Here is a 14612-nt window from a genome sequence, read left to right on the forward strand (position 1 = left end):
ACCTGAGCCGAAGTCGGACGCTCAACCGACCGAGCCACCCAGGCTCCCCATCAGATTTTTTTCTTTTGTGAAACGGAAATAACACAATACATGTTGAAAAGTTTGGTAGAATACAGAAGCCATCCAAAATGCTCAATAACTGTTAGCTATTATCATGCAGATTCTCTCATTTCTTTTTTGTAAAATCAATATATTGAAAGAGCCCATTAAAATTTGGGAGGCAATGTGCAGCTTAAGATTTAAAACAGTTAACTTCGGTCTACATTTATTCTTGAATGACAAGTTGAAACTTCCTTATTTTCCATTGTTGAGGGCCAGGATTTAAAATTTTGTTCTATCTTAAGAGGACAGTTCTGAGCACACCATAATATAGCATGTGGAGTGGGACTGACAGCATACAGCTTCATTTTTGTATACCTCATGACACAGTGGTTCCCACCAATGTATCATTTACAGTGTTCTGGAATAAGAGGTTTGGGGGGGGGGCATGTTTTGTTTTGTTTTCCAGTGAATGACATAAAAGAAGCAATGTCTTCTTTGTATTGCTTTCTCCAAGTTCTGGGGATTCTGCTCCCTTTCTCGCTCAGTGTCTCAAATCCTCTCACAAATCCTCCATTTCTCAAATGTAATCCCTTGCCCCTTGGATTTTGGAACAGCGAAAACTAGATAAACTGTCTGGGTACCAATCCTGGCTCCACGATATCCTAGCCCAGTCATCATAAAAAGTTACTTAACCTCTCAAGCATCTGTTCCTTCATCAACATATTGTACATAATAATCCACGTTAAAAGGGCTCTTCTTGAGTTGTAAATGAGATAATGAGTAAATGTTTTCGAGGCCACAGTTCTAACCGTTCAAATCGTGTTTAACTGGAGTCAAGGAGCGGTTTCACCTTACAAACGCAGCGTTGGGCGGAGGAAACTGACGGACACTGGGCTGAAGCCTGAAGGCGGAAGAACCGAGATGGAGGCGGCACAAACGGGGGTCCGTGTACCTCAACTTGCCATCAGGAGTCATTACCTTTGCTGAGCTCGGATGGTTTCATCTCTAGGAGTTCCTCAGCAGTCTGGAAACCTGCAGACACCAACTTCACCCGCACCGCTGGGGACAGCGGGAAACTCACTAAATCCCGCTGCATTTCAAAGCCCGACACCCACGCGCGCAGCGGCGCCAACCCAAAGTTGCTAAACCCCTGCCACAACGCCGCACGCTCGCGCCGGCCCGCGCCGTGTGACGCCACACGTAAGCGGAAGGGGCGGGGTCTGCGGCCTGACTGCTCGAGGCCTAGGACTTGGCCTTACTGAGGAGGAATGCTAGGTTTTCAAGCATCCGCACCATTTTAGTCGTGGTTCTTCCAAATCCCATCATGTAGGGTTTCCCCATAAAATGCACATCCTGACAGTAAAAAGATGGATGAAGACCGCAAGACAGAGACCAGGCCCTACACACGACATCTCACCTCAGCCCTGCCCCTTGAGTGGAAACCTCAGAGTTATTAATAGGAATGAGCTCCCTGAATGGGGGTAACGCACACCCTGGCTAGTTACCGGTTTGGGATATAGAATGGTCATATAAGGATTAATCCGTGTTTCCATTATAGGGTTCCACTTTCTTGGCTTTTCTTGTCGGGTGTCCCCCTTGCCTTCCCCCTTCTCCTTTCCGGCCCTCGCCCGCGCGAGGGATTGTGGGCCAGCCCCCCAACGCCGCGGGGAGCACTGGGCGCCCAATCCCCGCACTCACCCACTCTCTTTCTCCGCGAGTCCAGTGTGAAGCATGGTGGTTTTAGAGACCGTTGGTTCAGCGCCTACCTGGCTTAAGAAGTAGCTGGAAAAGTAAGCAAGTAATGTCCCCGTGGTGGGCTGGGCTCCCGTTCTTAAGAGGAAGTAGTTGGGCTACGCAAGATCTCCTGCTCTGGTACAGAGTTGAGAAGGGCCCGCTTCTGAAAGAGAACTTTGAGGGAATTGAGGCGGTTTGGAAGGTGGTTTACGCAGTCTTTCTGTGGCTAGGTGAGTATGATTTCTTTAAGGGAGTAACTCGTTCACTACCTTTTGGTAAGATTCTTAGCCTTGATTTTTTTCCCCCTAGCCTAAAGGAATTGCCTAAATATTGCAAATCAGAGCTCCCTAACTACTTAAGATCTAAGGAAGGAAACACGTTGAGCACTTTAGCAAATCCCACACATTTTAAATGCTCACAATCATACCACGAGGTGTAAAACAAGGACATACAAGCTTAGACAGTTTTCTTGAAACAAAAATTAAAACCTAGTACCCTTTCTTCTACCCTGAACTACCTCCAAATTGTGAGCCCATCTTGGGGTGGGGGTTGGGAAGTAGAAAGGAAGAAGTGTTTGTCCCCCATTTGGTAAGGCGGGGAAGGTCTGGTAGGACAAATCAAAATAAGGCTTGTTTGCCACTCATTGCTAACTACTAGTATGAGTCACATCTGGGCACACTGGGCATTGCATAAACGTAAGGAGAATTCATGATTATAAAGCAACCAGTCTTGGGTGAAGAAGAGGTGGTGTTAACATATTCAGGGTTAGTCCTTCAGTTAGTTTGCTCAAACTCAGTGGAACCGGTCGTGTTTAGAACTTAGTTTCATTGACAGTGGAGAGTTAAAAGTAGACTCTATCTGTAGTCCTACAATTAAGCGTTATTAATATCTTATTTTGACCCTTGAGTTGCCTATAATTATTGTCAGAAATTGCCTATAATTGTTGTCAGAAAATTTTTAAGATTTCTTTAATGCATTTTGCTCTATAGTTAGGCTTTCAAAGTAGGATCCAGATTTATGAGGCCAGGCACTAGGAACTAAACAAAGCTATGAGATTTTTATGTACCTTCATATGCTGTCAGAGTCTCAAAAAAAAAAATTTTTTTTTTGAGAGGGAAGAATTGAATCATTTAACTGGTAAGCTACTTAAAACACATTAAATAAACGAATATATTGTAAAGTAAAATGCAAACATAAATTTTCGGATAAATATAAGAAGAAAGATCCAGTTCAAACTGGATACCTCTGTAATCATCCAAAGCCTCCTGGGAATATGGGTGTGTTTTCCTTTGCAATTTGTGGTCACTTGATGAAAAAGTTTGAGAGGCACTGCTATGGACAAATGAGCATGAGCTTTGGAGTCATACAAATTTGAGTTTCTATCACATCTCAGGAAATTACCATCTGTGAGACTTGCAGCAAGTTACTCAGTTTCATCTCCTTCAGGTGGAAAGTAATATTTCCTGGGGTTATTGGAAAGATCAAATTAACAAATATAAAGTCTTTAGCACAGAAAAGGTACATAATAAATTTTAGCTTCTTCATTTTAAAATACTCTAATATGTGTATTCAGCTGAATAAAGCTTTATTACACACTAGCTCAACAGAGTGCTAATGCTGTGAAACATGTTTTTTAAATGCCTACAATTGTAAAGTGCCAGGGAAAGGTGCTTTTATATATATTTAATTAAACTTGATGCTTACAATAATTCTGTTTACTGGGCCATTTTCTAGAGATACTAGAGAGGAGTAATCTGAATATTTCTGTTATGGCTGAGGAGAAATTTATTTTCTTTTAACCTAAAAATATAGAACTTCTAAAAATGGTGACCTTGCATGTTCAAGTGGATTTGGGAATGGTGAGAGAAATGAGTGCTGTTTGGACTGAGAAAAAACTTTGCATCCAGGCTTAGCTTTAGAGGTGGTTATGATAAGGGTACCTGGGTGGCTCAGTCGGTAAAGCGTCTGACTTCAGCCTAGGTCATGATCTCGTGGTTTCCGACTTTAAATCCCAAGTCAGGCTCTGAGCTGAAAGCTCAGAGCCTGGAGCCCGTTTCAAAAAAAAATTTTTTTTTTAACGTTTATTTATTTTTGAGACAGAGAGAGACAGAGCATGAACGGGGGAGGGTCACAGAGAGAGCGAGACACAGAATCTGAAACAGGCTCCAGGCTCTGAGCTGTCAGCACAGAGCCCGACGCGGGGCTCGAACCCACCGACCGCGAGATCGTGACCTGAGCCGAAGTCGGACGCTTAACCGACCAAGCCACCCAGGTGCCCCCTGGAGCCCGTTTCAGATTCTGGGTCTCCCTCTCTCTCTCTCTGCCCTTCTCCCACTCATGCTCTGTCTCTCTGTCTCTCTCAAAAATAAACATTAAAAAAAAGGTGGTTATAATAAAGCCTGTAGCCTCAGACACATATTTGGAACATCACTGTCAATTGCACAAAGCCTTATACATGGTAGGAGCTCCATATATATTTGTCCTCCATAAACTCTTGAAACATTCTTCTCATTTCTGTGATGCTACACTCCTCCTTCCTACCCAGCTGGCTTTTCTGTCACCCTTGGAAACTCCTCTTCCATAACCTGGCCCTGAAATGTTACAGTTCTTTTAAAGCCTCATAGCAGACCTGTTGCTAACTATTCTGTCTCTCTCTTGTTTCCTCTCATTCTCTCTTTCTCTGTCTCTCTCCTCTCTTGTTCCCTCTCATTCTCTCTCTCTCTGTCTCCCTCTCTCTCTCCCTCTCTCTCTCCCTTTCTTTGCTATCTTACTCACATTCACAGTTCAGTGACTATATGCCAGTGATTCTTAAATTTATATTTCTAGCCCTGCCCTGTTCTCTGACCTACAGAAACAAATATCTGATAGCGTTCTGAGCAGTGCAAAGTCTCTCAACTCAGCCTGTCTTAAACCTAACTTATCTTCTTCAGCCCACTCCCAAAACCTTGTCCTTTTCCTGCATTTCCTGCCTCCAGAATTGAATATCACCCTTCCATGTGCACAGACCACTTCCCTTCAACTCCCCATGTTTGATGCACATGCAAGTACTATCAATTTTCTCTTTGACATATCTTGATGATACTCATGTCTCTACCTCTAGGCCAAGCTGCCACCATTTTGCTTGCAGGTACATAAGATCATTTTAGTTGGTCTCTTTGCATCTTCTCTTCCTCTCTAGTTTGTTCACCCATGCTGCAGCCAAAATGTTCTTTCTACAGTACATTTCAGTTCATGTCACTTCCTATTTTGCTCTTAGGATACAGACCAAATTTCTTAGACTCCCTTTTAAGGCTATCATAGCACCAAATGCCTCTGTGTGATCGTTTACTTAACATATGTCTCCCCAACTAGATTGAAAACTTCAGTAGAGCAGGACCATATGGATTTTACTCACTGTTGTTTTCCTAGAGCCCCTAGCCCAGTGTACGACTTTAGTAGGTACTCAGTAGATACCTGTTAAAAGAAAGGATGATTAGATGATTGACCTGCACCTCTCTCCCTATACTTTTCTATTTTGTACCTTGGTGGAAAATATATGGTAGAAAATATATACTTACAGGAAATATATACTTGTAGAAAACAAAATGTAGGAAATATAAAGAAGAAAATAAAATTGATTCACCTTCTGTTTAACTCAGATAAATTTTGGTTTATTTTATTTTTTTGGTTTATTTTAATCTTTCTACAAGTTCACATAAAAGTGTTTATTTTACATATTTGTGGTTAAATTATGAAGAAATTTGTATATCTTTTATTTTACACTTAATATTTTGTCAGAAGCTTTCTCCTGTGTAATTACAAATTATTTGAAAATTAAGTTTAGTGGTTGCATACTGTTCTGTCCTGAGGGCCATCTTTCTAATCAGTGGCCTATAAATGTACAGTTGAATTATTTCCAGTTGTTTTGCTGTGATGAAATAGCATTCTCTCTCTCTCTCTCTTTCTCTCTCTGGATACATTTCTGGAAGAATTCCTGGGTCCTCTAGAGAGTATGTACATTTTCATTTTGGATCATACTGCCAAATATTTGTACCACTTATACTCCTATTGACAGCATATGAGGGCTAGTTTTCCCACCTCCACCCCAGCACTGGCCCTTAGCAGTCTTTACGTGCTTTTTTCCCCCCTTCTTTGTTATTGAGGTATAATTAATTTTATTTTTTTATTTTTTTTAATTTTTAAAATATTTTTGAGAGAGAGACAGGGTGTGAGTAGGGGAGGGGAAGAGAGAGAGGGAGACACAGAATGCTTGATTTTAAATTGTTATCTTTTATTACTAAGAGAGGTTAAAACTTTTTTCATATAGTTTTCATGGATAAATATACCTTATCATTGTAACTATCTCATTTATATCCTTTGCCCACTTTTAATTTGTAAAAATGGTAAAACACACATAACATAAAATTTACCATATTAACCATTTTTAAGTGTACAGTTCAATAATGTTAATTATATTCACAATATTGTGCAGCCAATCTCCAGAACATTTTTATCTTTCAAACCTGAAACTCTGTACCTATTAAACAATAACTCCCCAGTCCCCCTTCTCTCAGCCTGTTCTACTTTCTGTTTCTGTGACTACTCTTGATACCTTACAGAGGTGGAATCAAGTAGTATTTGTCTTTTGTGACTGATTTATTTCACTTAGCATAATGTCCTGAAGGTTTATCCATGTTGTATGATGTGTCAGAGTTTATTTTCTTTTTAAGTCTGAATAATATTCAATTGTATATCCATACCACACTTTGTTTGTCCATTCATCTGGGAATGGACACCTTTTGGCTATTGTGAATAATGGTGCAATGAACATCTGTGTACATTCTTTCCTACTTTATAACTGAAGTACTTTAATTTAAAAAACATATTTGTGGGCACCTAGGTGGCTCAATTGGTTAAGCATCTGACTTTGGCTCAGGTCATAATCTCAGGGTTTGTGAGTTCCAGCCCCACATTGGGTAAGCTTGAGCCCCGTATCAGGTGAGCTCGAGCCCCACTTCAGGTGAGTTCAAGCCACGCTTCAGGTGAGCCCTGCTTGTCTCTCTCTCTCTCTCTCTCTCTCTCTCTCTCTCTCTCTCTCTCTCCCCCCTCTCAAAAATAAATAAATTAATTAAATTAAATATATATTTGTAACAGGCCTGTTTTTTTTTAATTATCAGAAACAGTAACTAATATTTATTGTGCTTAGTGTAGGCCAAGCATTCTGCTCATCTTTGACATCAAAACCCATATTCGTAATGCGTATGCTGCCTACCCTCTCTGATATGCATATTGTGTTATACGGGCTATTTGCCTAATCTGTACATCACAAATATCTTCCTACTTTGTCATGTGTATTTAAACTTTGAGATTTTTGGGATGCCTGAGTGGTTCATTCAGTTAAGCATCTGACTCTTGGTTTTGGCTCAGGTCACAATCTCATGGTTTGTGGGTTCAAGCCCCTCATCTGGCTCTGCACTGCGTGGGATTCTCTCTCTCCTGCTGTCTCTCTCTGCCCCTCCCCTGTTTGCACGTGCTCGCTCTCAAAATAAATAAACTTAAAAAAAAAAAAGATTTTAGGGGCACCTGGGTGGCTCAGTCGGTTAAGCGTCTGACTTCAGCTCAGGTCGTGATCTCATGGTTTGTGGGTTCAAGCCCTGCATTGCGCTCTGCATTGATAGCTCAGAGCCTGGAGCCTGCTTCAGATTCTGTGTCTCCCTCTCTCTCTGCCCCTCCCCTGCTCACACTCAGTCTCTCTCTCTCTCTCTAAGTAAATAAACATAATAATTTTTAAAAATAAAAAAAAAATCGCTTCTCGGCCTTTTGGCTAAGATCAAGTGTAAAAATAAAAAAAAAATTTAAACTTTGAGATTTTCTACTTTGTTGATGTTTTTTGTATGCAAATATAGTCAAAGTTTGTATTTAATTCTGACTTTGGTAACATGCTTAGGAAGTGTTTTCTTTGGGGCCCCTGGCTGGCTCAGTTGAAAGAGCATGTGACTCTTGATCTTGGGATTGTGAATTTGAGCACCACATTGGGTGTAGAGATTACTTTAAATAAGAAAATATTTTAAAAAGTCTCAGGACGCCTGTCTGGCTAAGTTGGAAGAGTGTGAGAGTCTTGATCTTGGGGTTGTGAGTTTGAGCCCCACGTTGGGGGTAGAGATTAGTTAAATAAACTTTAGGGGTGGTTGGGTGGCTCAGTCAGTTAAGCATCTGACTCTTGATCTCAGGGTTGTGAGATCAAGCCCTGCGTTGGGCTCTGTGTTGGGCTCTGTGCTCGGCATGGAGCCTACTTAGAAAAAAAAAAAAAAAAAAGACTATTCTGAAATAAATAAACTTTAAAAAATAAATCATAAGGGCGCCTGGGTGGCTCAGTCAGTTGGGTGGCCGACTAGAGCTCAGGTCATGATCTCATGGTCTGTGAGTTCAAGCCTTACATCTCTGTGCTGACAGCTCAGAGCCTGGAGCCTGCTTCCAATTCTGTGTCTCCCTCTCTTTCTGCCCCTTCCCTGCTTGTTCTCTCTCTCTCTCTCTCTCTCTCTCTCCCTCTCTCTCAAAAATAATAAACATTTAAATAAATAAATAAATAAATAATCATACATAAATAAAAATTAATTTTAAATTTTTCCTTCAAAATTATAAACATAATTACCTGTATTTTTTCTACATATGATTTATAATTTAATTTGGATATTTTAGCCTATCTATTTTTAAATGTAAAGTAGGAGGAAGAAAGTAATTTTTTCCTTATTTCCAGTGGTGAGCCAAATTTCTAAGCACTCTTTTTTTTTTTTTAAGTTTATTTATTTATTTTGAGAGACAGAGAGAGTGAGTGCATACACACTAGCAGGGAAGGGGCAGAGAAAGAATCCCAAGCAAGTTCTGTGCTGTCAGCGCAGAGCCCAACATGGGGTTCAATATCACCAACCATGAGATCATGACCTGCAAGTCAGAGGCATAACAGCCTGAGCCACACTGGCACCCCTCTAAGCACTCTTTATGAGGTAATCTTTCCCCCCATATGACACGCTATTTTTATACATTATAAATATAAATACATACATACACACACACTCACACACACTCACACACACTTTTATACATATACTTTTATGTACTTAGGTCCTATATTCCTGGTATAAAACCTATTTAATTTACTGTGTATGTTATGTTAATACTCTACAAGATGTTAATACTCATAAAGATGTTATGAATTTGGTTAAGAGTTTTGCATTTTTATTTGTGAGATTAATTTGTGAAGTTATTATGTCTACTTTGTCTGGTTTTGGCAATAAAGTTTTGCAACCTTTGAAAAATGAACTAAGAAGCTTCTTTAGTTTTTCTATGTTAACATGTTATTATTTAACAAACACCTGTATTTCCTTATATTTTTCCAGTCAAAGAAATATGGCTCTCCTCGGGGGATACTGAGTTCTATAGGGCTTCTGTGAGGATTATAGCACTAATGTCTTTTTATCTTCTTTTTTTTTTTTTAAATGTTTATTGTTTAGAGAGAGAGATACAGGGCATGAGTAGGGAAGGAGCAGAGAGAGAGGAAGACACAGAATCCAGAGCAGGCTCCAGGCTCTGAGCTGTCAGCACAGAGCTCAATGTGGGGCTTGAACTCACGAACCGTGAGATCATGACCCAAGCCAAAGTCGGATGCTTAATTGTCTGAGCCACCCAGGTGCTCCAGCACTAATGTCTTCCTTAACCTACTTGAGCTACAAGAAAGTGAGAGAAAGTTACCTTTTTTGCCATAAGGCACACTGTGTCAGATGAATGTTTTGATAACTAGGCCGATAGCAATAAGTTCTTGTGAAATATTGGAATTAGTCTCGTGAAGGGTATGGGTGGTTTAAGAGCTGTGTGTTATTTGTTTAAGAAATCTGAAAATGGCATTTTGAATTTAAGAGTTGTTTGGTGGTAACAGTAGTTTAGTTCTTAGACATCATCTTTCTCCCTTACATGAGTGGTTCCTGCCAGATTTCAAGGTATCTTAACTTTTATTTCACAAAACAAAACGTAGATATTTTGTTTATAGATTAGACTGTGTATACATATATATGTTTATGTGTATATATAGATATATATTACATAGTTGTTCTTTGGGGGAGAAAATCTATAAAAATCAAACTGGTTACTGTCAAAAGGCCAGATTTGAGGAATAGTTGCAGCTCACATCACAGAGTCTCCTCCCTACTCTGCCCCAGAATGTTTTTCTCTCTCCATGTCAGACACCTGTATGTTCTCAGTTATTACTTGTTAATCTTTAATAAGATTTTTGAACAGCATTTTTTCTTCCTGTTTTAACGATATGAAACTCTGGCTAATTTGTTTTGGCAGAGGACAGAACACCAGAAGAGTTTTGTATAATAAAAAGACTTGGGAAATAAGGTGATTCTGGTGTGGTCTTGGAGAAACAATTGAAGAACAGTTGGAACTTGTAAACTCCAATTTTAATTTACAGTGAAGAAGGCAGGAGAGGATTAAGACTATTTATATGTCGATATGAAATATTTGAATCATTAACCATTGCCTGAGACAGGATTTACTCCTTTTGAAGAGTCTAATATGAATCAATGAAGGCTGGGTGGCTTCTTGTAGGATGGAATCGCCAGTAGTATCGTTCTGGGTTTCAGAGATACCCGTTCAGGGAAGAGTGGAGGGTTAAGGATATTTGGAAGCACAACTTATTTTTGCTTGGGAAGACATCCTGGTCAGTCAGGCTTCCAATCCTATAGACCATCATCAGTGCTACCTGAGCTGTTCTCTAATTAACTCAGCTCAGAATTACAACTAGTGTTTATACAACTGCTCTTTTTTTTTTAAGAGTTTCTTTTAAAAAGTCACCTCTACCCCAAACGTGGGGCTCAAACTCACCCTGAGGTCAAGAGTAGCATGACCTACTGAGCCAGCCAGCTGCCCTCCTATACACCTGCTCTTTTAAGTAAGGGTGATCATTTGCTGCATATTTGAAAGAGCATAGTTTGTACTTGTGCTGGAAGCCTTGGACAACCTATTTAGCAATCTTAGGACTGGATTTTCTTTTCTTTTTTTTTTTCATGTTTATTTTTGAGAGAGAAAGAGAGAGGAGTGCGTGCAAGCAGGGGAGGGGAGAGTGAGGGAGACAGGATCCAAAGAGGGCTCTGTGCTGACAGGAGAGAGCCCGAAGCAGGGCTTGATCTCATGAACTTTGGTATCATGACCTGAGCTGAAGTCAGACACTTTACTGACTGAGCAACCCAGGCACCCCACTAAGACTGGATTTTCATACGCAGTTTTGCCAAATTTAATCTTTTTAGTCTTGGTATTTCAGTCATGTGGATAGCAGCTTACTGAACTGTGCCAGACATCAGTGATGTCATCAGCTCCAAAACCTTAAAAGAAGGAACTCATTTATGTTGTTTATCTTTAAATCTGTAGAGCATCTTTACCTAAATTTTATTTTAACAGCACCACTAACTATATAGTAGAAATAGGATGTGCTAAATGAGATCAACAAAAGGGGTGTGGAATATGTAGATGAGCGCAGTGACTGCTGGTCATGGTTACATTTAGGCATATATTTTCCAAGATTTTGGCAATATTCAGATGTACAAAATAATTCTGCATAGTAACTATAGTTTGGAAACTCTTTATTTCAGAAGCAGTGGGGTGGATAGAATGCATGAGGAAAGTGATCCTACCTGTAGAATGACTTGAATCTGAGGGTGAGGTGCTGGGCAAGGCATGAAGACCATTACTGGTAGGAGACATACCATGATCAGGAGGGTGGCTTTCCCACGGTGAGGCTTACCCATTGAATCCAGGATGTGCTGACCACAAAGATTTCCCCAAATGTGCAAAGCTCAGCTGTATAACTTGTGATAGTAGGGGATTGCATTTGTGCTTTACCCTGGTCTTCCCTTAAAAAGAAGAAAAAAAAAAAAGAGTATGTCTTGCACATTCCAGGCCACATTAAGATGGAGAGCTTTTCTTAGGGTGTAGTAGTAAGCTGTTTCATTTACCTATAAGGGTATGGCTTGTTCTGTATAATTTTGTGTAAGTGTTTTCTATTACAATTTTTATATCCTTTCTTCATACAATAGCCTTATGGTTACATTACGTATGTGTGGATGATTAGGGATGTCCTACCCTTTGCAGATCTTTTGGCCACAACGTCAACATCATGCCTCACAAAGTAAGAGAATACTCTCACAGGTTTTTCAGATTAGGAGAGCGGTATTTTTTTGTAGGCAATTATTTAGCGTACCACATCATCGAAACCAAGCATACAGCAGTGTCACCCAGAGGGACTTAGAATATGTAAATGAGCAGTGTCTGCTGGTTTATGTTGTACATACATTTGTCCGTTTTGCAAGTATTATGGTACCCAAAATGTTACTGTCTGGCTTTTACAGTTTGGAGAAGTCTTCATTTCCTAAGTGACAAGCTAGAGTTTGCATGAAGAGTGAAGAGAATGACCACGTGTCTAGTGCTTGGAATGAGGATGAGGTACCGACAATGCCATTTGCTTATACTTACCTGGTAGAGGAGAGATACCAGGATTGCAAAGGTGATATTTTTCTCTGGGCACATCTTACCCGTTGCACTCCAGGTGCACTGGCCTCTGTGGTTTTTCTCAACTATGGGAAACTGGACTGCATGATTTGTGGTAGAGAGGGATTATGTCTGTGCTCTCCACTTGTATCTTGCATTTTGAAAAGACAGTTGATGATTGACTTATTACTGCTTGGCTTTTAAGCCATCAATATTTTTTGTAATCATTCTTTTTTAAAAAAAATGTTTATTTTTGAGAGAGAGAGAGACCTACCGAGTGCGAGTGGGGGAGGGGCAGAGACAGAGGGAGACACAGAATCCAAAGCAGACTCCAGGCTCTGAGCTGTCAGCACAGAGCCTGATGCCGGCTCGAACCCCGGAACCGCTAGATCGTGAGCTGAGCCGTGGTGGGTCGCTTAACCGACTGAGCCACCCCAGACGCCCCTTTGTTGTCATTTTTCACAGGTTTTTTTTTAATGTATATTTATTTTTGAAAGAGAGTGTGAGCGGGGGAGGGGCAGAGAGAGGGGGACAAAGGATTCTAGGACTGAGCCATCCAGGCGTCCCTGTAATCATTTTGTATAACTTGATGTGTGCGGCCGTTATTGCTTGCGTGGGTGTTCACTTTCGTACCAAGTTGTCTAGCCAAATGGAGTGTACTCTTCTGTCGACCACTAGAGGGCTCACTTTGCACCACCTCAAGCTACCTGCATCTGTTTCTGCTCTTGATCGTTCCCTAGGTGTTTACAGTAAAAGAATAGGAAGAAGAGGTTTCTAGGAAAGTTTGAGCACCTAGAAATGCACCTAGGACAGGGGATAAAGGGTGTAAATAATTTAAAGGACTGTCTTCACTTTGTTGATTAACAGTGTGATGTGATGGCTGGCAGTCTCAGTCAGTGGAACATGCAACTCTTGATCTTGGGGTTGTGAGTTTGAGCCCCACACTGGGCGTAAAGATTACTTAAAAATAAAATCTTTTAAAAAAGTGCAAAAGGACAGATTACTTTGAAGAAAACTGGGAGTTTATAATTTACCACTTATATTCTTAACTGAGTAGTTATAATTTCAGAGGGGTTTTTCACTCCTTTTCAGGTATGTCTCATGAGCAGTATCCTTAGATTCTCCCCAAAATGAGAAACTGGACTACAGTATAATCTCTGCTAGTGACAGTGTTTTATGTTTTCTCCTAGACCTTGATTTTTGCCCCCAAATAATTTTACTAAAGTAATGTTATGCATGTGAAAAGCATTATACAGAAAGACTCCATCTGAATAGTAACACTCCCTTGATCCACCCTTTCACACTCTGCCCCCATTTCTCTCCCCAGAGCATTACTTTTTTTTATTTTTAAAGTAAGCTAGAGGTCCAACATGGGGTTTGAACTCAGGATCCCAAGATCAAGAGTCACATGCTCTACCTACTGAGCTAGGGGACTCCCAGAATACTACTTTTAAAACTTGTTTAGCTGTTTTTTATAGTCAACTACAATAAATGTTTGTGCTAGTGTTTATATGAAGGATTTGGCTGATCTTCCCCACCCTAGTACATTCCTTCCTCTATCCTGTCATTTATATTCCTGGAATAATCTCTTAACTTCTTTAGTCGGTTCCCTTGGTAGCTTTAAGTCATGTATCTTTATTATTTGTTAGGTCCTCACTAAGAAAGACAAGGATATTAGAAAGACTTTGGGGTTTTAAAACAAAGTGTTATGATTTTTCCCCTTCCAATCATAAAAAGAAATTTATTAATAATATTTTTGTAAAAAAATAACATTTTTGTAGACTATGTACAGTCTACAGGAAGAAATGTGAGTGGTAGGAAAATGTGAAGTTTTTACCACTTGTAAATAGTATTGATTTTGAAATTTCATTTCCTTTTTATTTTATTTATTGAGATATAATTGGCATACAATATTATATTAGTTTCAGGTGTACAGCATAGTGATTGGACATTTGTATACATTGTGAAAAAGTTACCGTAGTAAGTCTAGTTACCATCTGTCACCTTACAAAGTTAATACAATACTATTGACCAAATTCCCCATACTGTATATTATATCCCCATGACTTCTTTATTATATAGCTGGAAGTTTGTACTTCTTAATCCCCTTCAGCCATTACACACACCCCCCCACCCCGACAATCAACCATCAATCTGTTCTCTCTATTGATGAGTCTAACAAACATTTCGTTTTTATAGATTCTACATATAAATGAAATCATGTGGGATTTGTCTTTCTTTAACTTAAAACCTTCATTTTTTAAGTATTCATTGCTGGAGGGTGCCTGGGTGACTCAGTCAGTTAAGTATCCGAC

The 14612-nt window shown here is 39.9% G+C and overlaps 2 protein-coding genes and 2 non-coding genes across 7 annotated transcripts in view; 3 read left to right on the forward strand and 1 right to left on the reverse strand.

Annotated features, from left to right (window-relative positions):
• RAD51C (RAD51 paralog C) overlaps nucleotides 1-1908 on the reverse strand; it is a 36973-nt gene extending 35065 nt beyond the window's left edge. Inside the window, exons 1-2 of one of the 2 annotated variants that reach the window (XM_042966063.1) lie at nucleotides 1741-1908; nucleotides 1021-1101 (exon numbers count right to left, since the gene is read on the reverse strand). In XM_042966063.1, coding sequence (XP_042821997.1) covers nucleotides 1021-1045 — 25 coding nt within the window. In that variant the 5' untranslated portion in view covers nucleotides 1046-1101; nucleotides 1741-1908. Of the gene's footprint in view, nucleotides 1-1020; nucleotides 1197-1740 lie in introns of those variants that run through there. The other variant, XM_015539555.2, reaches the window with a different exon arrangement.
• TEX14 (testis expressed 14, intercellular bridge forming factor) overlaps nucleotides 1696-14612 on the forward strand; it is a 121118-nt gene continuing 108201 nt past the window's right edge. For 2 of the 3 annotated variants that reach the window (XM_042966043.1, XM_007086724.3), the window contains exon 1: nucleotides 1696-1832. The gene's annotated coding sequence lies outside the window, so the exon portion shown is untranslated. Of the gene's footprint in view, nucleotides 1833-1932; nucleotides 2007-14612 lie in introns of those variants that run through there. The other variant, XM_042966042.1, reaches the window with a different exon arrangement.
• On the forward strand, nucleotides 11494-11656 carry LOC122233864. The gene has a single exon (XR_006211589.1). It is a non-coding gene; the product is annotated as a U1 spliceosomal RNA (small nuclear RNA).
• Nucleotides 12275-12440, forward strand: LOC122233875. The gene has a single exon (XR_006211600.1). It is a non-coding gene; the product is annotated as a U1 spliceosomal RNA (small nuclear RNA).

Source organism: Panthera tigris, chromosome E1 (genome assembly GCF_018350195.1).
Source record: "Panthera tigris isolate Pti1 chromosome E1, P.tigris_Pti1_mat1.1, whole genome shotgun sequence".
Classification (NCBI taxonomy): Eukaryota; Metazoa; Chordata; class Mammalia; order Carnivora; family Felidae; genus Panthera; species Panthera tigris.